Source organism: Zalophus californianus, chromosome 5 (assembly GCF_009762305.2).
Source record: "Zalophus californianus isolate mZalCal1 chromosome 5, mZalCal1.pri.v2, whole genome shotgun sequence".
Classification (NCBI taxonomy): Eukaryota; Metazoa; Chordata; class Mammalia; order Carnivora; family Otariidae; genus Zalophus; species Zalophus californianus.
In genome coordinates this window covers 73,620,113-73,643,471 of record NC_045599.1, presented here as the reverse complement: position 1 = coordinate 73,643,471, position 23,359 = coordinate 73,620,113, and the positions used below count along the sequence as shown (strand labels likewise).

Sequence of the window (23,359 nt, the reverse complement as noted above, 5' to 3'; positions counted from 1 at the left end):
TATCACCACCGAAAATCAGCCCAAATCAACATAAACGCAAAGAAAAAAACAGTGTGCTTACTGTGTGATTCATATGTAGATATATCTTCAAGACAAGTTCTTTAGTTTCTGCTTCGAACCAATTGCTATTTATAAGATCCTCCTATTCAGCATTTCTGAAGTTACCACAATTTGTGTTGTGTCTGTTAGTACGGAAGTTTCTGGAGTCATAGGTGTTAGTAAATAAGGAAAGAAAGATTAGAACACAATTGTAAATCAGCCTTTTATTACATGGATTTACATATTGTACTTGTCTGTTAAAGCATATACTAAAAAGCCTGATACACACTTTAACTCTGGTGTAGATTATTTTTGTATTGTTTATGGATTTGTTTTCAGTCTGTTTTCAAAAAGGATTAGAGATAGAGCACTCGGAAGTGCTCGTAAAATAGGAGCCTTTCCCCTCTTCAATTTGGAATGAGCCTTAATTTACTTACTTGCAAAATGAGAATAGTAATAGCAAGCTAACCTTACAAGGTAGTGAATGTTCAATGTGACCATATGTGTAAAATACTTAGTGTCGTACCCAACACATAATAAACACTTAATAGATATTAGCCATTATTATTACCTTTATTCTATGAAAAAAAATTCATGAAGGAATCAGTACCACGTGTGCAAAAGAATGAGAAAGATAACGTGTGTGAGACTAGTATATGAGATATCTTATGTTAATTTAGATGCTGTGGACTAAATATAAGTATCTTTTTCAGAGAGACGCGGCGACTTTTGGAAAGAGTGGTGTATCAGCCTGGGTATCCCAAGTCTATTGTATCAACTGCACGTTGGTATCTACTGAGACACTTACATGCCAAAAATGACTACGAGCTTATTGATGTAAGGCCTTGATTTTATTCATAATATTTCATTTTGGATCTTTGTTGGAGGAGGGGTGAGGGTTACTGTCCTGTGCATTGTCGGGTATCTAGCAGCACTCCTAGCCACCCTAAACACTGGGTGCCAGTGGCACTGTCCTCTTCCCTCTGCACAACTTGTGACAACCACAGATGGCTTCAGACATGCCAGATGATACCCGTAATTGCCCCTCGTTGAGAACCACTGATTTTACCTGTAGGAAATACATTCTCCTGATGTGCTATGTAGAATAAGAAAGTTAGACAAAGGAACTAGGTGCTGGTTGTGGTATTTTTTATGACCATTGCACTGGAAGCAAATATATAGGATGGGTTTGGAAGTAGCAGGATTTAATGGGATCTTGATACTAAATTTAGAAATACTGTTTTACTTGTCTTTTCTATGAGATGCATGTGACAGTTTCTACTCCTCATGGGATAGCTCTAGTATTGAAATATATAAATATATGTGTATGTGTATCTAAAATTCTTTTTAAAAAGGTAGACTATATAAAACACATACAGGTTTAAGATTCTCATAACTTGAGCTTATAATTTATAAAATACAATGAATATTAATGAGAAGCTTTTTAAATATCTGAAGCACTTGAAATACTGTTTGCCTTTCTGTGAAACACAGTGTTAAAGAAATATTAACAAAAACAATGCTTGGAGAAAGGCATTGTAATTAACATATTGCACACCAAAAATATAGAACTTGTGTGAATGTTGGAGACGGTTTTCCGTGCTTTTCTTGCATTTCTCAGCATCCTGTGAGCAGATGACCTGACTGCTCTTTGTTCCAGACTGTCTTTTCAAGGATGTTTTTATAGTGAGCCTTGGGAGACAGACGTAAGTGTCTCCCTCCAGAGTAAAGGGTAGGCCCATTATAAAGGATTCAGGTCTCCTGGGCTCAGGGTTCCTCTCTTGTAATGCAAACCAGTATGGATGTGGGGATCTATATACTTCCATCTGGGTCACCTGTGTGAGTCTTAGGGGCCAAGGGGAATAAATGTAAATGTCTTGATCCTCACGCAGTTTGTTGTACCATGAGTGGTAAAGACCTTTGTCTCTGACCCAGGAGAACCGTGTCTTTTGGCAGTATCCATGAAACTGTGCAGGCTAACTTGTTGGCTTACAAGTAGAGCAAAATCTCAGACCCTTCACGGTGTTCGAAAATGAACAACCAAAAAGTTTTAGTAGTCGAATGAGCAACCGAAATGAAATCTTATGGTTTGTGGAATTGGTGAAAACCTTGCAAAGCTTCTTGATAGAGCCTCGAATCTAGAACCTCAGTTCTAAGCTATGGTTTTAAAGGAGAGAAATATCGGGGCACCTGGGTGGCTAAGTTGGTTAAGTGTCTGCCTTCAGCTCAGGTCATGATCCTGGAGTTCTGGGATGGAGCCCCGCATCTGGCTCCCTGCTCAACTGAGAGTCAGCCTCCTTCCTGCCCCCCCAACCCCTCGCTCGTGTTTTCTTTCTCTCCTCCACTCACTCTCTTTCTCAAACAAATAAATAAAAATCTTTAAAAAAAAATAGAGGAGTATCACTTGCACAGTTCTGTGTATAAAGTGGTCTTCCGGGTAAGGGTTTAGAGATGACAGTATTATAAACAAAACCACCACTTTAATTTTATACAGTGCTGACAAAGGGTAACAGTCAAAATGTTGCATGTAAACTAATTGAGCATTTGAATAAATTGTGCTTATCTTTGATGTTGGCTTTGGCTAAACAATTTATTTCAGCAAAAATGACTGAAAAGATTGCATGTAGTCACTTTTTCTTGTGTTTGATATTGCTTGCTGCCTTTTGGCATACTTGGCTTCTATGAATTTAAATATGGTTACTGTTAATAAACAGAATACTAATGTTCCTATATGTGATTTCCCCTAGGTGCTGGTAAACAATGCCAAAATTCATGGAGATACAAGAGCATTGGAATTGAATCAGAAATTGTCCTCACAGTAACAGTATGTTATTTTATAGTAAGCAAGCAAAGAGAAAGTTATTAGAAAGAATCAATGAATCAAGACTGTTCCCCAAAGCAACATTTTAAAAAAACGTAGTTATAATCATCCATTCCTATTTCAAATCTAAAGACATTTAAGTTCTTAAGCTAGGGATTTAATTTTTCAAAAACTCGTAATATAACTTTAATTTGAAAAATATGTTTGATTTTGAGAAGCCCATAATGAAAGGAAAAAACATGATTCCCTTAGGTGTTCATCAGTAATTTGTAAACCATTCTTTTCTCCATCTTGCATTGTGCATAATAAGATGTTTTTTGTACCCCTTTATAATAAAGCCTTTATAGCCATTTTCCAAATAATATGCAAAAGCAGATTAGCACAGTGCAGAATTTTACTTCTTAAAAAATAAATTGAAAGATGTAATTTCTTCTATGAACTCTGGAGTTCAGCAGACCAACTCATAACATCTAAATAATCTTACAGCCTATTTTACTAGTGGTTCATTTCAGATTCTGTTGAAGAAGTATAATGTAAATATTGGTGAGTTTAGACTGCTAATGGATATGTTTGTATAATTCAAAACACTCAGGTGTATGGCTGCATTAAAAAAAGTAATGGAAAATTTTGGAAAATAATGACAACAGTGTTTAATTGATCATGCAGTTTCTTCAATTATGACGAAAAGACTTGAACTTTCTGAAATAAGAAAAAACATAGTGTCTTATTTTCTTTATAGTATTAATATCGGATATAATTTCTAAGTTTCAAATTTTAAAACTTGAAAGCACGTTACGTATTTTAGTTTTTCCAAAAAACCTTTTATATATCTGAAACAACTGTATGTTGCTTACTTTGGATTTGTGGTTTTAAAAAATATTTTCAGATATTTACATATACTATTTGTTGTATGAAAATGTGTGGTTGTACAATTTATGTATGCAGTTTTTCTAAATCAGCTTTATGGTGTTATTTTGTGAGATAATATAAATTGATAATATTCTGTAATTAAATTTTGCTCCAAAGGTTAATCTATTGAACTAACTATAATTTGGTGAATTCCCAAATTTGGCTGAATATTATCCTCATTCAGACCTATGCAATCAGAATCTTTAAGGATAAGGGCCTAGGACTCTGCATGATAAAGGCATGCCTAAGAGATTCTAATGTTGATTCAGGTTGGTGAACCACTGGATTAATCCAATAATGATTATTCCCTTTACTTTTTTCTTTAAAAGAATCAAGCACTTGCCATTCTCTGCCCATTTCTTCCTTATCTTCACAACTGTCCAACTGAATCAGTGCTTTTGACAGCCTGTCCCACAGACTTAGCCAGAGATGAGCTGCAAAAGGTTGCCTGTGCCTCTCTGGTGCCCGTGGCCTCCTCCTTCCTCTGGAAAGCACTTTAGCCTTTACCCCAGAATGGCCTGGATCTATCTGCTTCAATGCTTATGAGTCAGTTCTTGTTTTCCATCTGCTTTCTGGGGTGTCACTTACTTCACAAGTTACTTTCTCCTGCAGTGTGGACTTGGTTAGTCTTTGCTCCAGGCCTGTAGCCAGGGAGTGACCTTTTGACTAAGTTGCCTAGTTCTGGCCTCTGAGAACCTCAGACCCAGGTTTTCTAGAAAGGAAAGTTCGAAAACATGATAGTTAATACCATCTCAGGTAATTCTTTTTGCATGGATGTACACACATCCTGTCTTTTCTTTGTTCTCTTAAGACTACTGCCCAGTTACTGTGAGGCTCCAATCATAAATGTATGAGTTTTACAGAGCTTACTTAATGCCAGACCTTTGCTAAATGTTTTGAACATTGTCATTTAATCTTAGTAAGTAAAGGAAAATAGTGCTAAACACTATGCTTAAAGCAAAGAAAAACATGAAATGGAATCGGTGTTATCAGATTCTAGGAACTTTAAAGTAGCCAAAAGTTCCCTTCATTTTATATGTAAGTTTAGAGAAATTACATTAGAAGTTATTTCCAGAAGTGTCAATATTTAGCATTCATCTTAGGTATTTCCTTATTTGAGAATTATAGTGCATTTTTGCTAATTTTTATCTACCTTTTGGCTCTTATTAATTAATTAGATATTTATAGTCCAGCTAGACATCTGATAATCATTTTCTGTGGGAAACATATATTTCAGCTTATGAGTAAACTTTTAGAACACAATCTACTTGTTTGGGATCACTTGTCCTATCTCTAAAATGTCCCTTTCATTAATTTCTGGTCAGGATAAAAAAAAAAAACGCCTTAGTTTAAAATGCCGTGCTCTTTTTTCAGTTTGAAATGAAACTTCCTTTAATTTGGGAATCTACACAGAACAGCATTGGACAGAAATTCTCGGGTTCTCCATTAAGGGAATTAAAAGATATGGTTACCTAAACTAACATAAAAAAAAAAAAAACTACTCTGAAACATTGGGTAAATATTTACTGATGTGTAATATATGAATATGAAAAGATACATGTTTGGTTGCTTCATAGAAAAGCTTGATACTTGTTTTGGGGACATTTTATAGGAACACAAAAATGAAGTATATTTTATGTATGAATCAGAGGGACTTGCAGATCTATTTCAGTTTTTGCACACTTTAAAAAATGTGGAACTTTGTTTTGGCATAGTTGACCCTTGTCTCTCTACAGGTCTTCCTTTTTTTCACTTTAGTTGCTAATGGATGGATAGAAAGCTTCTCGGACGCCCATGTGTAGACTCAGCTGCTGGTTATAAACTGACCGTCAATTTGCAGGAGAGGTTTTTTGGTTTTGTTTTGTTTTTTACATTAGAAAGATAAAAGTACAGGATTTTCTTCCCATATCTGTATTTTTAAAGACTTTTTATACAGAGAAGATAAAAAGTCAGAAAATTCCCTTATTTAGAGTATATACCTTATTTTTGGTTTTGAAAATAGAGTCACTTAAGATCTATTGCACTGAAAATCCACTCAAGGTGTCTAGCTGTCCCTTTGCTATATAATAATGGTTTTTCCTCTTTTGGGCTGACTAAAATAGGAACTTTTTGAATAGCAGGGTTTTAAATTCTAATGTACCTAAAAAATATCCTATACAACTATAATTTTTTAAAATAAATGCTAAATTATCTTTAGACCTCAGAATGTTTTGAGGGAACTTAAGAATAGGATCTCTTTAACAAAGAGCTGTTATGAAACATTTGAAATCCTTTTTTCTTTTATTTTCAATTTAGAATTGAAAATACCTATTTGTTTTAGTGAAGGGATATGATGCCAGGAGACGGATAATTAAAATTGGAGTATCCCTTGGAAAAGGGGTTGGGTTTCATAGTACATCACCGGAGTATTGAAATAATTTGCATGTCATCATCTCTCCTGAGTTTGAATCAGTACAAAAGTTCATTTGGGCTACATACTTCCCCTGTATATAGTACCTATTATAAAAACATATATAAATTATTAATTTTTCTGAAGAGAAGATGGGCACTAAAAAAATGTTTATCTTGCTATTTCTGCTTATATGGGAGGCAGAATAATGGTTCCCCAAACTTGTCATGCCCTAATTACCAGAACTTGTGAATATGTGGCTAAGGGGCTATGCAAGTGTGACCTTGACATGGAGAGATTATCCTGGATTATTTGAATCGACCCAATTTAATCACAGAAGTACTTAAATGTGGAGACCCTTTCTGAGAGTGACAGTGGAAGGTCAGAGGTTCGACTTTGCTGACTTTGAAGTTGGAGGAAGGTGGTTCCAGCCGTGGAATAAAGGCAGGCTCTAGAAACTGGAAAAAGCAAGGCAACTTTTTTTCCAGTGGAGTTCCCAGAAAGGAATGTAGCCCCACTGGCACCTTGACTGTAACCTGCTGAGACCTGTGTTGGACATCTGACTTATACAGAGCTGTAAGATAATAAATTTACATTGTTCTTAAGCCACTAAGTTTGTGGCAATTTGGTATGGCAGCATAGAAAATGAGGGCATTGCTCACTGTGTATATTGTTAAAATGGATACACATTCCTTTGAAGTTGGATTTCACTAGATCACTGAAATTGGGGATTATCATCTTAATTGTTGCCCAAAAAGGGGTCATCAGATAAAGATGATGAGTTATCAAAATGGTTACTGTGAAAATAAAATGTCATGAGTATTTGACTCTTAAGAATATGTGGCTGTTTATTTCTGTAACAGTATCTGAAGTATTCTCACTTAACATGCTGCTTGCAGCACAGTATCACCATATAGTTGATCAAGTACTTCACTCTCATTCTCTTTAAAAGAACTGCATTAAATTATACTCACAAAACCTAAGTAGTGTGTTTCAATCTGGGTTTCAATATTTAATGGGTATGTAAGTGGATAAGTCTTATGTCTTGGCCTTTAATTTTTATATAAATATGTAAAGTCAGGGCCTTGAGCTAGATTTCTAATGGCAGCATTCTGTTATTCTAAGGTCACCAAGGTTTTCTAGGTCCAAAATGAGCTGGAGCAAAATACTGAAACTGCTTGGTGCAGCACCTGTGAAGCAGCAACTCTGGTTTCCACTAAAAAGGGGGCCCCTCTTGTGCTTACAAACCTAAGGGAGAACTCCTTTCCAAAGAGGCCTCCACTGTAAAAAAAAAAAAAAAAAAAAAAGTAGTTAATCAGTTGTAGGTATTAAGACTCTAAAAAGGAAAGTAAACCTACACTCAGGGGAATATTGTAATGGAAAACAGCATCTATGAATGGTTGAGTGTAATTACATGTGCCATCTACGTGCCAAATAGACTTCATACAGAAAGAGCACCACAGTATATGAAATAAGCACATTGTTTGATTATCTGACTCCCATGTGGCTTAAGTAACTTGAGTTCCTAAGACCCTGCCTTTTAAAATGCCATTTCCTCCCCTTTGATCATACAAAATTATGGTGGTTGCTTTCTCTATGGAGAAAATATGCCACATAGTTTATTATCAGGCACATGATAATAAACTGTGTGGCACATTTTTTAGGAAAAACCAGTATATACAGGTTTTAAAGTTCTAATCTTAATTTTTCTGTTTAATAGATCAAGAAATAGTATACAAATAGTCTTTACAAAAAGATTATTTGCTGGCTTCAAAAGTTTGGAAATTAGCCTAAAAAGTCAGGTGGTGTGGAAAAAAAAGATATGGTTATAGGTTCTATCTTTGCAGACTGAGTTATGTGTTTCTGGGCACAAGAGAAAAGCCAGATGGAGCAGAAGATTTTTCGTGTGCAAAGAAGGAGATTAGAGAGAAAATATACTGCTGAGAAGGCAAATTTATATTGTCATGAGCAGCTTCATTGTTTATTTCTGAATTGCTGGAGGCCAACCCCAGAGTGCCTCAGAACAAGTTTTATTTATATATGGTTGGAAGGCTTCTCTATCTAAGGACGAGGCTCAGAATGACTTATTAACTCACTAGAACCAGATTTATGATAAGCAGTGGTGAATACTTTGTGAACATTGGAAAATATGTAGGCAGGAATAAGCTTTCGCGCAAGTAGCTTCTAACAAAGCCAAATAAAACCCGCCATTGCAGAGCATTTTGGCACTGTCACTTGCTTCAGCGGAGGAGCTTTCTGTGCTGATGAGGTGGCAATCATTGCCCACCAGGGCTTCAGCAACTAAGCATGCACGGGCAGGGATAGATAGAGTGCCTGCTGTGTGCCAGGCTCTTCACACTTAACCTCGTTTAAGTCTCACGTCCTTTTTTACAGTAGATGCTATCCTCATTTTACAGACCTCACGCCCCCAAAAAAGGAAGCTCAGAGAGATTACTATTCTCTCTATTCTTAAGTAAATAGAATTCCAGTACTATTGTCTGATTTTGTTAATAACTGCTGACACCTCAAATGTCAATGAGTTGAAGTATGTGTCTTTGGGACAGACTCAGTTATCCTGCCAAATTGTATTCTGATACTGCCATTTACCTAGTGCACTATCTGAATTCTAGAAAGAACCTAGGAGGCAGGAAACTCCTCCAAAAGACTAACTTGGCAAATTTATTTTTCCCCCCAGCTTTACTTGCAAATTTAAACCTATGCAATGATGAGGAGTACTCCACCCTTGTCCGATTTTGAACTTAATAGAAACTGAGACCAGCAGTGAGCTAATTGTTTCATTTAGTCCTTGATAACATCACAGGGGCCAAACTTTGGTTTCCTCTTTGGCATTATTAATCTCTCTTCCATGAACTTTCTTTTGGTCCTCCACATGTCTTAGGTACCTAGCACTTTCTTAGTTTTTAAAGACCTTATTTTACTTATCAACTAATCTCTGCAGAGGAGGTAATCAATAGAAGCTCCTGGTTGTGTTTTTGTTCCTTTCTGAGGGTTTTATGTTGGTGTTGTGAATACTTAAAAGCCTTTAAGTGCTAAGCAATGGAATTTAGGCATAAGGACTAGATAGATTCTTTGATATAGGAGTTGTTCTGAGTTGCAGAAGTAGGTCTGTCCACCACCATTCACTGTCTCCAAAAAGGCCCCACACACTTGAAGTCCATCCCTGAATGCTTTTCCAAAGCATCCAATGACTTTGACCTAATGGCTTTTGCGTTTGCTTTGATGGCCAGAACTTACAGAGGAAATATGCTTCACTGCATGTTGGCATCAGCATCTTGTCCCGCTCCAGTCAGTGTCTGTAAGGTTTCTTCATTATGTTAGCCTCCCTCCCCAGAGATAAGAGAAAGAAATGCTTTTAACGCAGAGGAATACTTGCTCATTATAATTTTGTTCCAGGAGAAATCTGTATTTTGTACTTCTTTTTGCTTTGATCCATTGCTAGATTATTGCAAACCAAAGTATTTCTTCTCATACATAGTGAAAGGACCTTTATAAACTCAAGTATTTTTAGACACTAATCTGAATCAGAGTTGGATGAAAGAGTACCATGGAACTTGTCTTTCCCATCAAAATTAAAAGCTCTGTTTATTATTATTACTAATCAGTACCAATTATCAAGCACTGCACCCACTATTTATCAGATACTACATTAGATGGTCTACATATATTTAGAGAAATAATACAGTAGAATGTTTAAGAGCTCTTCTCTGGACTAATGAGTTCAAATTCTGGCTGCACCTCTGATTAGCAGTCTAACCTAACAAAAATTACCTAATCTCTCTGTGTCTTAATAGTAGACATCTCTTTGGAGGATTAAATGAGTTAATCGAGGTAAAGTGCTTAGAGAAGTCTTTGATAACAAGGTAGGTATATTATTATCCCCATTTTAAGGGAGGAAACTAAGACTCCAAAGTTAGAGAACATATCCAAAGTCATACAGATAGTGACTGGTGGCACACTGGTTTTAAACTAAGATCTGTCAGACCTCAAAACTACTCAAGACTTCTCAGCATAGATGTTTATTTTTCTGTTTTCTCAGTTTGTGTCTTTTGGGACTGTAAAAGAGGACCTGGTTTCTGACATACTGCTGATCACATCAATCATTTTTTTACTCACACCATTTATCACATGTGTAAAATAGCTCTGAAAATGAAGTAGCAGAAACAAGGAATGGGTTTATGAAAAATTTAGTCTGGGAAGTTACAAAATTTCATGACTGTATATTAAGGGAAAGATCTGAAATAAAAAATCTTTACTACAAATGAGTGTGACCTTAATCTGGAGAGGGAAATGCCAAACTGGGCAGGGGCCAAAACAGTCTAATATTTTTCCTGACAACAATTCTGCCTCTCCCTGGGAGAGCTCAGCACGCTTTCTGCATCTGAGAAGATGCAACACTTTTTTTTTTTTTTTTTTTTTTAATGGCTGGAAGGGGAAAGCATTTACAACTGTTCTCCTACTGAATTGTGTAATGTACCCACTTTTGGACAGGGTCCTCTTCAATAGGTGGGGATTTAATGCTGGGTCTGAAAGCATTACTGGAAGAACTCCAACTTGATACCATCTGCTAGCAGGAACTCACAGGGAAGTCTGAAATCCTCAAAAGATGATACTTCCTCTCCTACTTCACTGTCACTGTCCTCAGATAGTCACCTAGAAACTTCTAGGTTCCTCCTTTGCCTGTCCCTTCAGTGTTCTGTGTCCTCAGGGATTTCCCATGGTCTCTGTTTCTCACAGTGGTCTTCATGTCCTTCACTCCCACCCCTCCCAACCCCAGGCGGTCTCTTCCTTCTTCATCCATAAGTCCAATTCCTGTTTCCATGCTAGATCTTCAGTTTAGATTTCTCTCATGCTCCAGGTCATATTTCGCAATCACTGCTAGATACCTCTACTTGGACATCCCATTGATACTTCAAAATCAATTAGTTTAAAACTGAGCTCATTATCTACACTCTTCTCCATCATCTCCCTCTTTTCCCATCCAAATTTGCTTCCCACGCTGTGTCTGTAATCTGTTCCCCACACTACAGCCAGAGGGATTTCTTTAAAATGCAAATCTGATAATGTCACTCTCCTATTTAAAATCCTTCAAAGCTACTCTGGGTCTTGACGATAAAGCCCAAGTTCCTCAACAAGAGTTATAAAGCCCTTTGTGATCAGACACCCTGCTCTCCCTAATCTCTCCAGCCTTCTTTTCATTATTTACCTCCTCAAACCTTCTCTCCCATCTCCTATGGCATACCCTTCAGGTTCTGACCATATCTTGCATTTCCTGGCATGTGTTCCATTCTCTTGGCCTCTGGGCCTTTGCCCATGCTGCTGTACCTCCCTGAGCTCTGGCCTCTACCAACCATGGCCCTTTCCCTTGGCTAATGTCTGCTAATACTGTAGAGGTCTCAATTTAGATATCCCTTCTTCTGGAAGACCCCTTTGCTTTATTTCCCATGTTTTCCTAAATGCCGCTCTCAGGTGCTCCATCACACTCTTCACTTGCCCATGTGTTTGAAAGTTTAATTATTGGTCTTTTCCACTAGACTATAAGTTCCCTAAGCAGGGTTCATATTTAGTTTGCTCAATATGGTATTCCCAATGCCTAGCACCTGAATGAATAGAGGCTGCAAAGATGTAAAAAGTAATATCTCACAGAAGTTTGGAGACCCCCTTCCAAAGGTAAAAACACAGATACGTGTATTATAGATCAAGTTTCCCATTGGTGTTTTTGGGTGCTACTTGCTGCTATCATGGGTGATACCAACACCAGTAAGCAGACACTTGTGTCTGTAGAAGGGAAAGCTGCTAATGTCCAGGGAACTCTGGGGATGCTTTTTCTTTGACCTTGGGCCTTATTGCTCTCCTATCCGGTGGTGATCATATCCACCCCACGATGGGGCTGAGAAGGTGCTTACCTTTGTAGCATAAGGTGAGGAATTTGTCCTTCATCTTCAGTGAGGAAGCAAAATCCTTTGAACATTACCATTTAGTCCTTAGTATAAATAATTTCATATGACTTTTCCCTGTCAGTGCAAGTTTTGACAAGAGGAAGGAAATGGCAGGAAACACTGGGGAGGCAGAGGGCCCTTGGACTATTCGAACCTGTTCAGATGGCGCTGGCGCCTAAACTGAGAACTCTCAGGAATGATCTAACATAGGCCTCAAGTCCACGGGGTGGATCTGCACTGGAGATTCTGTGGTGTTCAAACATCCTCTTGTATTTGTGGGAGACAAGTCCGACATTTCCCAAGGGATTAGGTGTTGATGTTTGATATAGAATAAAGTGCCATGCATCTGAGCTTCTCTAGGGGGATTGTTTGTCCTAGTCATCTTTTTGGATCCATGGCAAAATATATACAAAGGGAGGGAGGCCCAGAGCAGAGGTGAATTTGTGGTGAAATGACAGCTCTCAAGCTCCAGGACCCCTCACTTACTGAGCCCTAGCCACATGTTTGCACGGTTGATGGAAAATTTGCAGAAGTAAGGCATTTTAATGACAATAAGACCATTGATTAAGATCATTGTCTCCACTCCCCTTTCTGCTGATATCAGGTACCCCTGGAGTGGCTATGGCCAGCTTTGGATCCAGCAAAAGAGAAGTTGACTTGGGGATATATTTGGGTTAGAGGGATATGTTTATGTTGTTCATGATCACTTCTGGATGGAGGTAGGTTGTGGCTGTCCTGAAGTAGCCGTGGCTTTCAGGAATGTTCCTACAGACTTTGGCGCCAATTCATCAGGACAGTACATTAACAATAAATCAAAATTGTATAAGCTTTAGGCCCTACAAAACCCCGATCCACCTTCTCTCTAGGCATAGCTCTCAGGTCATCTAGAGCCTAAGCAAACCTGTGAAGACCCCAACTTGGGATTCCAAGCAAGAACACTTACAGAAGACCCTTTGATTCCCCTCCTACCCTCTGGTATTACATTCACTTCTACATGGTACTACCCTGTCACCACCAATGAGAGAGATCCATTCTGCAGAGCCTTTGGCTTGATCCTACACTATTATTTGAACTACAATTCAGAGCATTTTTACTTATAAGGAAAGAAGAACTGTAGAGTAAAAAATGGGTATGAATGAGATGATGTGGCTCTTGGTCTGTATGAATTTCTAATTTAACCCTTCCTATAACCACTTACTTGGTTCATTACAAAGAGTTACTACTTCAGCCTAGTAGTATATTTGCTATGGTGGTGATTTTTTTTAAATACATTTTTACTGGAAACAAAAATATAATCTAAAAACATTCTTATGTAGAAAACAAAATTCTTCATAATCCAGTCACTGCTAACGTTTGTTATAAATTCCTACTTTTTTGCATACTATACAGTATACATATTCTGTTTAACATATTTCAAAGTATTTTTTGACACAATTGGGATCATATTCATGTTGCAACTTGCTTTTTTCACCTATCAGTGTATCTTGGATATCTTTTTGTGTTCTTTTTAAGGGTTGGAGAGCATTTTTATCTGGTGATATCATTAATTTAGTCACTTCCTAATATTTAGGTTATTTTCAGGCTTTTTGTTTTATTTTTACTAAAACAAATGGTGCTGTAATGAGTATCCTTGGTCATTTATCTTTGCACATTTTGAAAGGTTCTTTATTCTGTGTAATATAATTTTTGAATTTTTTTGTAAATTTCGAATAGTAAAATTCCAGGGTCAAAGAATAAATACATTTTAAAATATTAATAGATGTTTCCAAATTGCTCTCTTACTCATTGTACCAATTTATAGGCTCACCAGTAATATAGGAGTGCACATTTCTCAACAGCCTCGTCGAATACTTTAATTTTTGGTGATCTGCAAATAGTACCTAAGGGTTCCTTTAATTTGTATTTAATAGGTTGAATGTCTTTTCATATCTTCATTTCTTATTGTATTCTTCCATGACTCGCCTGTTCATTATTATTATTTTCTTATCCACTTATAAGAGCCTTTTGTCTTAGCGTGACACTTGATTGCAAAGAATATTTGCTATTGCATTTTAGACTCTTAAATTCTGCGATGAAAATCCTTTGCAGGTACCTGGGCGGCTCAGTCGGTTAAGTGACTGCCTTCAGCTCAGGTCATGATCCTGAAGTCCCGCATCAGGCTCCCTGCTCAGCGGAGCCTGATGCGGGGCGTCTCCTTCTCCCTCTGAGCCTCCCCCCCCGCATTCTCTCTCTCTCAAATAAATAAATAAAATATTTTTTAAAAAGTCCTTTACAATATAGTCAAAGATGCTGTATGTAAATTAATAAAAACAAATGGAGAGCTTTCATATAACTAAAAAATTAGGTGGATAGTGGTCAAAAATTTATTTGGAAGGTAAGTTTGTACTTTCTTGGGGGAGAAGTTGTCAATTCTTCCTAAACCAAGGCAAGAGACTAAGTCTGAAACAATGGTCCTCTTGCCAGGTTACCAAAAGCTCTGTGATTAGAAATTAGTCTTTGGGGGTGCCTGGGTGGCTCAGTCGTTAAGCGTCTGCCTTCGACTCAGGTCATGATTCCAGGGTCCTGGGATCGAGCCCCGCATCGGGCTCCCTGCTCGGCGGGAGACCTGCTTCTCCCTCTCCCACTCCCCCTGCTTGTGTTCCTGCTCTCGCTGTCTCTCTCTCTGTCAAATAAATAAATAAAATCTTAAAAAAAAAAAGAAATTAGTCTTTGTTCTAGCAGATAGTGTATGACATGAATAGCTTATTTTTATTTTTAATGACGTTACTAACTAATACCAGGCGCTACACCTAACATTTATATCTGGAAAAGTTAGAAATATTTTAATTTTATAGAAAACTAATTTGAATTTGGCCCCTAGATCGAATTATGTTGGATGTTTTTCATAGAAACTGGTGTATTCTCTTATTTTGCATGTTTGGCTCTGACTTGCTCATAGCTCTGATACATACTGAGTACAATGAATCAGTAATTTTATATGCATAGGTTAGACTTGCTATAAATACTGGGATTGTTAGAAGATAAAAATGTCTGGATCAGAAGTTGCAGGTTGGCAGCCTGCTAGTTGTATCTGCCCTATAGATAAAGTAAATATTTTGAACTAGTTGCTAATGCTTATAAATGGTTTCATATAAAACCCGATTTCTAGTTTCTCTTGAAAAATAAAATTTGGGCACTAATGGATTATATACATATTGATAATGAACTAGAACTGCAGGCTGACTAGTCTGTTATAGACAGGGTAAGTGGTCTTCGGTTTGCCTCAGTTCCTGCCCTTCTTTTATGTTTACACCAGGCCCCTTCACTCATTGATGGACATTTTGTAGACAGCTTTTTATTGGTAGGCAAATAAAAATACAAAAAGTCATTTCTCTAAAAAATTCCTTAACTTTTTCATTAATAAGTTAATGAAGACATCATAAATTTCTTTGCTTTATTGGATTTTCTGGCACATTCATCTCCTTAAAAAGGTGGTAAGAAATACGGAAATATAAGAAGCAGTAAACACCCCAGAGATATTAACTTCTTTCCGACTTTTACCAACAAACCACTATATTGGCTGGTGAAAAAGATGACTGAAACGTTTTATACCTCCTGGAGTTCCACTATTTTACGCTGTAATTTCTTTAGGTCTTTCTGTACTTTATATTTCTCTAAATCCATCTTTGTTTTCTGTATTTGTTGGAGGGAGCTGAGAGAGTCGTGAATTGATTTAAATCCTGGAAGAGATAAGAGAATAGGTACACTTAATGCATTGGAAATTTTTTTAAAAACAAAAGTTGCTAATCAGCAGTTCTGCCATAATTAGTCATCATTTAATTAAAAGCATATTAAATTCCATTAAGACCAGTCTAAAAATGTACAATAATCCATTTCTTACAAGTCATGAAGATGCATTATCAGTAGTATTTCAGCTTGTGTCTGGCTTCATTGTCAAAATTTAATTCAGTTCCTCTCCTTGCCCAAATATATTGCATAACAAAATAGTTCTATATTTCAAGAAAGAAATTTAAAATATTTTCTTCTCTCTGTGTCATTTTGATAAGAAATTTTGATCTTTTTTTTTCATTCTTGTTACCAAATTGAAGATAAAGAACACAGGTGAGATTTTAAAACTTCTCAGAAAGTAACCTGTTGAGGGACCTAAGGAGTGGCCACCAGCTGTTCCCCCTGTCTTGTCTCTCTCTTATGCAAGTCTAGTCTCACTCATGACTCGAGCTACCTACCAGGCCTCCCAGACCTCCCAGACCTCGAACTTCTTAGGGTACAGCCCATTTCTTACTCATTGGGCCTTTCACGTAGTCATTTCTCAACATACTTTTGTTAAAGGCATAAAGGAGCACACCATTAATTTGGAATTCCCCTTTGCTAGAACTCCAGGTTAGTTAAATGAAGAAACAGATTACAAATTCCTTTTTAGCTCATCCCGGGGATATACTAATGGAATGAATATAATTAAACCTCTGGTGCTAAGGTAGAAAACAGGGCCCTAAAAGAAGGGTCGCATAAGTTTGAGATATGATTCCTGGCCAGATAATTCATTAGATGGATTTGGCAGTGGGAGATGGGGGGGTGGTAAGGGCAGTGTGGGTCAGATTTCCAGGCAGCAAATTTTACTTATATGCTAGGAACATCTGGCAGAATGAGACCTTAATATCTTCCCGATACACCTTCAAGGTATCTCTGTACAGGACCAAAATTTGGGAGAATTTGCATGAAGTTTTTGAGAACTAGAAGACAGAAAATGAGATGGATCTTTCTTTAATAAAGGAAACTCTGGTTCCTGGTAATTCCGTCAGGATTGTGACTCAAGGCAGATGGTTGCTCCACAGCACCTATCCCATGTCCTTCCCTTTGACAAATTAGATGAGCCTTTCAAATTAATCCTCTTTGATGTTAGCTCAGCTTGACACTGCTGCCATTAGCTTCCTTAAGAAGAAAAGCAGTCATTATACTGGACTCTGTTAATTCATCTCTCTTTGTCACTTCTAAAGGTCAGGTCTCTAGTCTGACATCTGTCCAGGCTCATTACCTGCAATTCAATGAGGGACATTTGATTTCAGGTCCTAATTTCATGATCTACCACAAGTAAGGTCTTGATCTCAAAGACTTTGCAAGTCTAACAATTCTATGATTCTATGATCTTAGTAAAAAAACAAAAAACAAAACAAAAAAACAACTCAGAGCCTTGGCACGCTTGTGACACTGCCAAGTCCGAATGAAGGAAGAGAACTTGTTTACCTACCTTCCAATGGTATACTGACATTCTATGGGATATTTAGAAAAGTCAGGTTAAATACAAAAGGATATCGATAATGACAGGATTGATCCATGGCCATGAGCTCAAAGTATATAACACTGAGGGATTGGATAAGCAAGGACTAGTGTTCTTAATCAAAGGTGTCTGCTCACCTGATTGATATTCACTCTGCATTTTCTCTAATTCACCCCAGATGTGCTTTTCCAGCTGGTTCATCTTTTTGGACAGTTTATTTTCTATATGCTTTACTTTGCTTAGTTCTGCTTCCTGTTTCTCTGTGTTAATGAGATTCTCTAATTTGCTTGAAAGCTTCAGTAATTTTTCTTCCATTTTATTTTCAGATTTTTCCTATAAAAGATATATGATAAAACTCTGCAGAAAAGAAAACTTACATGGATTTGTATTAGTTAGCTTAGAGAATGTTTTTAACAAGTTCACTTTTCCATGTTAAACATGAAATATCTCACCAAGTTCCCTTGTAAAACTGTGTTCACAAGTGTGAGTTCATACCTTTGTTTGGCCTTGTTTGTAGTTTCTAGAATTCTGCATGTGATGGGAGAAAGAAAAGAAAGGGCTGTGGTCTTGCTGAAATGCCCTAAGGATTTGGAATTACAGTCTAATGTTTAAAGAAGTGTGGCCAAGGAAGGCGTTTTAGAAACTGCTTCACCTAGCGTCCTTGGACACGCTCCCGTTAGGTGTCCATATTCCCTCGAGCTTCCTATCTCCACGTGGACAGAGTTCAGCTAGAATAGTGATTCTTGACCCCTGTTGTCTATTCATATCACCTGGACCATCACACCACCCCCTGAAACTCTGATTTAATTGGTCCACAGTGGAGCTCAGGAATTTATCTAATTTAAAAACTCTCCAAGTGATTCTAATTGCAGTGCGGTGGGGACTCATGGGCAGCCCAAGGTTCATTAGCTGCTCTGCTCTTTCTCGCCCCCCACAGGGAATTTGCAAGCAGTTGCTGGGGGAGACTGACAGCCCTTTGGTTCTCCTGTCTTTGGCCCTGCCTGCCTGAGGGAGGTGGACTCCAGCCTCTCTCTTACTTGTGGTGGGAAGCTTCTGCCTGCAGGTGACCCTGTGGTCACCTGTTGCTGCCTAGAACTGGTGGATGAGTCTAACTTCAGGAGAACTAACAGGCCCCCTTGGCTGCACATCAGACCACACAGACTTCAATAGCCTTATCAATGATAAAGCTGTCATGGTTATCTCCATCTCTTGGACTCCTGTCTCTGTCAGCTGCCCAAAGCCCCTCTACCAGAGTTCCAGAAACATCTTATTTGAATCATCAGCAAGGCTGGCAGTCCCCGGTGACACAGATGGACCTATGCTGCCGTCCTGTGGGGGCTAGCAGCTGGCTGATTGAGCTGCCTGGAGTGGAAGGGAACTTGCCATGAACAGATTTCCCCTCCATCCTGGTAGTCTTGCCTCAAAGCTGGGGGTTCTCTACAAGTTTGGATTTGGAAAAGGAGTTTTGAAAACTTTGGTCTACTAATGGATCTTCGGAGAGGTAAACCGACTTGTCTATGGCAGAAGCTTTTCGGCTTTATTGTGTCTCTCTACAAGTTTGGATTTGGAAAAGGAGTTTTGAAAACTTTGGTCTACTAATGGATCTTCGGAGAGGTAAACCAACTTGTCTATGGCAGAAGCTTTTCGGCTTTATTGTGTCCAAGCATCACCCAGGGAGCTTGCCTGGAAGCACACATCCCCAGAGGAGGACCCAGGGGGTCTGATGCCGCTCTGGGCTGGGACCAGGAATCCGTATTTTTTTTTTTTTAAAACCAACACCTCTCTTTAGGTTATTCTGTCATAGGTAGAGCACACTCAGAGGTACGGGTTCATGGAGTTGGGGAGTAGCACACAGGACCAAGAGGCAGGCCCCTTGATTCCTACCTGGGTGCAGGAAAGGTCAGTGAAGTGACTGTGAATGTCACAATGAAACTTTCAAAACCTTGACTCACTGCTAACATCCAGACAATGACCATGCAGCCGTTTACTTCATGAATAACAGAACTCCTTACTAGTTTCTCCTGTAGGAGCTTCAGACATTGATTCATATGGCCAAGGTGGTCTTTTTCATAGGTGATGAACCGGCTTTCTGTCCATTTTTGATGGTTCTTAACTTCCTCGTATAGATTATTTGAAAGTGAATTAAATCTGAGGGGAAAAATGTTTCTATTTTAATAGGTAAATTTAAACACAAAACCAAAATTTAATACTGAGAAACGCTGCAGTTTTTTTTTTTTTTTTTCAGATGATAAGGCTCAAGATATCTAGCAAGTACTTTCGGTTTGATGTGGGAGGTGGGGGGTAAGGGGGCACATTCTGGGTCCCTGCCCTGAGCTTGCATTCAACCCAACTGCTGACAACACCCCTCCTCATACCTTAAAATACACATATACACAGTGACAGACACATAGACACACAGAAACACATGCGTCCTCCATGCAGATTTCCTCTTAGGGCCCGGGGTACATTGTGTGTGTGGAAGAAACACTGCGCTAAGTCACTTGAGACGGGGCTATCCCTCTGTGGTAAGGGTCAGCAAACTGTTTCTATAAAGGGTCAGATAGTAAATATTTAAGGCATTGTGGGCCATATGGCCTCCGTGGCAACCTCTCTGTTCTAGAACGACTCGGTGCTGCCATTGCAGTGGAAGAGCAACCATATACGATACAAATAAGCATGGCTGATTTATAAGCAAATAAAGAACATGGTTGTGGTCTAATCTAAACTTTATATATGCTGAAATTTAAATGGGATATAATCACATGTCATAAAATATATATTTTTGTTAAGATTAGTAGGAAGTGTGCAAATCATTCTCAGTAGTGGGGAGGTTCGGCTAAGGGTGGTAGTTTGGGGAACCCCTGTTCTACATGGGTCACTTCCCGGCTGGGGAGGATCTGGGCCAGAGAAAAGTCACAGAGAGGGAGTGGTTAAGGGAGCTGGAAGGGAGCCCAAGAGGACTTTGGGAAAGCAGAGAGTCCCTGGGAGACCATCCTTGGTTGTCTTTTCTGTCTCAGGTGAAACTTCAATAAAGGCTCCGTCGCTTCCTGTGGGCCTCTGTGGATTCTTGGAGGGGTGGGGTGCAGGGAGGGCTTGAAGAGGTACTGAGCAAAATCAGTTGTAATAGAGGCTAAGGTGCTGGAAGTGACTGCTGACAGCGAAATGATGCACCACAGGAATATTAAATAATGGAATGAAGGGTTTTTAAAAATGGAAGTGGGTGTTATTACAGAGAGTAGAGGATTGGAATCATATATCATCAGTTTGAAAAGTCACTGTAGAGTGGCTGAGGGTGTGAGTAGAAAGGAGAATCCACAGCTGGCATGACTGAGAACTCCGGGTCTGAGAAGGGGTGGGATGAGGGTGGGGGCTGGCGAGGGGTCTCTGTATGTTTTCTGCATGCCACTTGCTTGTAGCAAGAGGTCAATTTCAAATTGCCTTTTAGAATAGGCAGTATATTAGATAGGCAGGCGCAGTGCGTGTTGTTTGCTATTGAAAATATTCAGACTACCTTACGAGTGGGTGGCTTGAAATAATCATTGCTGTAATGTTTTCAGGACAAATTATATGCAGATAATTGAGTTTGTGATATTTATCACTGGACACTGCTTAAGACATGCTGGACATATATTGCATGTGTATGCTTCTTTAGCTTCCCTGAAAAAGTGTTCGAGCTAATATTTGGAAAAAAAAGGTTTTAAGAGGCCATTTTCATTTTTATTTAGACCAGTGGGCATCTAACAATGTACAGAGACATTTTTGGTTGTCACAACTTGGAGATGCTACTGACATGTGGTGGGTAGAGGCCAGAAATACTGCTAAACATCCTACAGTGCACAGGACAGCCTCACAGTAAAGAATTATCCAGCCAAAATGCCGATGTGCCCACGTTGAGAAACCAGCACTTAGATGATGAAATCAAGGAATGGGAAAAGTTAATTTTCCAATAGTTATATTAGTTGTAGTATAATAGCTGAATTCTGATCTTCAGCTCCGTGAATTATCACATTTTTTGATTGGAGAGAGAGATTTTTCACATAGAACGCATACCTTGATTCAGGTGAGTACTTCAACAATGAAGAAGATACCTTTGGCCACTCTTCGTGTTCTTAATCCCGTCATGATTTCCAAACACCTATGCTACTGGCTAATAGCTGAAGGGTCTCAGACAGATATGTTCCCAGCTGATACATGGACAACTTCATTTTAGCCAACTGTTTCCTATGTCTGGAACACTCTTCCTTAGAACACACAATGGCTCCTGCCCTCATTTCGTTCAGATTTCTATTCAAGTACCACTTATCACCTTAACATAGGACTTTTTTTAAACCACACTTAAAACAACAAAAGGTTTCATTTTTCCCCATCAGACTCTCCCTACTCCTTTATTTTTCTCCAAAATGCTTATCACCATGTGATATGTTGTCTGCTTCACTAGAACCTAAGCTCCACGAAAGCATTTTTCTTTGTTCATGGTGGTGGACAATGGCTGGAATATAGGAAGTGCTCAAGGAATAGTTGAATAAATGGATAAATGATTCATTCTTTCTCATTCAGTACCTTTTATTAAGGCTGTTCACAAATAACAAATCATATACTTGCCAAGATATTTAGAGATCTGATCTTCAGTTTTCATCTTCCCTTTCCTATCTCTGGCAGAAATACTAATTAATAGTGATGGTTAGGAGAGACAGTAAATCCCCAGATAATCAAGAGGTAGCTTTCCAGTTGGGAATCCAGCCTTCACTGTTCACCTTTACTGTGTATATAAATGAGAGCATTTACTCTCATTACTGATACAGTATTAACATCCCTCTGAACACCAGGGAACCATTAAATGTGTCCAAGTAATATCTCTAGAAGCACATATCAGTAATTAGAATTCTGAAATTAAAATAAAGTCATAAAGAATGACTTACTACTTATGATCATTTTACTCCAAGGTTTTGCCTGCAGTTGGAGACACACTTTCCTGGTAACCATCAAAAGTCAGACTCTGGGTAGTTTATGAAAATATGAAAGGATTTTTTTAAAAAGCATTCTTCTTGAAAGATAAAAAGGATAAGCTATAATAAAGGTTTGCATAAATCTCTTTCTTTCCTTAGATTTTCCCCTAATATAATGGACATGATTTTCCATGAAAGAATTATTTTTCTGTGAATTACAGAATTTACAGTTAAAATCTCAACAGGATGAATTTATCTTGGACAACATTCACATTTTAGTTCCCAGATCCTCTATCCCAATAGTTATGGTAGTATTTCTATCAGATGTAGGTGGAAATAGGAAGATACGTAAGAAGGGAGGGAAGTAGGTAGATGCATGGATGGATAGATAACTTTTTTTTTCCTTTTTCAAAAAACACAAAAGTCAGACTTTTAAATTATGGCCAGAGACCTTACTAGGATAATATGAGATACAGTTTTTACAAAATTTTTATATTGGTGGAATCAAGTTAGTATACATACCAAGGGCAATAATAAGGGAGAAAGTTACAAAAGGGTAAAATAAAATTTAGCGGGGATCTATAGACATCCAGATAGCTGTGGTGAATATGAATGGTGAAGGAGACTGTGGGGCTTGCAACAATCATCCTAGTGATCACTGTGGTTGTGGTAGACATAGAATGAGGACATAGCCCCATTCTGGGCCTTTATTTATTTATTTTTTTAACTGGTTCACTTATGTCTCAAACTCATTGTCTTGCATTCAATAAGTGATTGAACTTTTCTGGAAGACATGAGAAGTTTAAATTCTTGGACACTCTTAACAATTAACAGGCTCTCAAGAATTCGGAGAGTGGCTTTAACAAAGTCAGTCTTTGGATATTGAATCTAAGATTTCAAGTTTCATGTTTAGAAGAAAGAAATTAATTCCAAGAAACATTATTTCCTACTAAATTTGTACCTATATCCTTAAACTAATTTCTTCTTTAGGTCCTGTGATTTCTAGTTACTGACACTGATAAA

At 38.1% G+C, this 23,359-nt stretch overlaps 2 protein-coding genes across 19 annotated transcripts in view; one reads left to right on the top strand and one right to left on the bottom strand.

Moving 5' to 3' along the window:
• The window catches only part of TTC37 (tetratricopeptide repeat domain 37), a 167,477-nt gene extending 148,211 nt beyond the window's left edge, over positions 1–19,266 (top strand). For 9 of the 11 annotated variants that reach the window (XM_027605936.2, XM_027605939.2, XM_027605937.2 and 6 more), the window contains 2 exons: positions 753–876; positions 2,787–7,167. In XM_027605936.2, the coding sequence (XP_027461737.1) occupies positions 753–876; positions 2,787–2,861 (199 nt within the window). In that variant the 3' untranslated portion in view covers positions 2,862–7,167. Of the gene's footprint in view, positions 1–752; positions 877–2,786; positions 7,168–18,327 lie in introns of those variants that run through there. The other 2 variants (XR_003522132.2, XM_027605941.2) reach the window with 2 other exon arrangements.
• The window catches only part of FAM81B (family with sequence similarity 81 member B), a 52,492-nt gene continuing 44,312 nt past the window's right edge, over positions 15,180–23,359 (bottom strand). For 2 of the 8 annotated variants that reach the window (XM_027605953.2, XM_027605954.2), the window contains exons 8-11: positions 19,403–19,538; positions 17,886–17,918; positions 17,528–17,723; positions 15,180–15,834 (exon numbers count right to left, since the gene is read on the bottom strand). In XM_027605953.2, coding sequence (XP_027461754.1) covers positions 15,701–15,834; positions 17,528–17,723; positions 17,886–17,918; positions 19,403–19,538 — 499 coding nt within the window. In that variant the 3' untranslated portion in view covers positions 15,180–15,700. Of the gene's footprint in view, positions 15,835–17,527; positions 17,724–17,885; positions 17,919–19,274; positions 19,539–23,359 lie in introns of those variants that run through there. The other 6 variants (XM_027605950.2, XM_027605951.2, XM_027605956.2 and 3 more) reach the window with 5 other exon arrangements.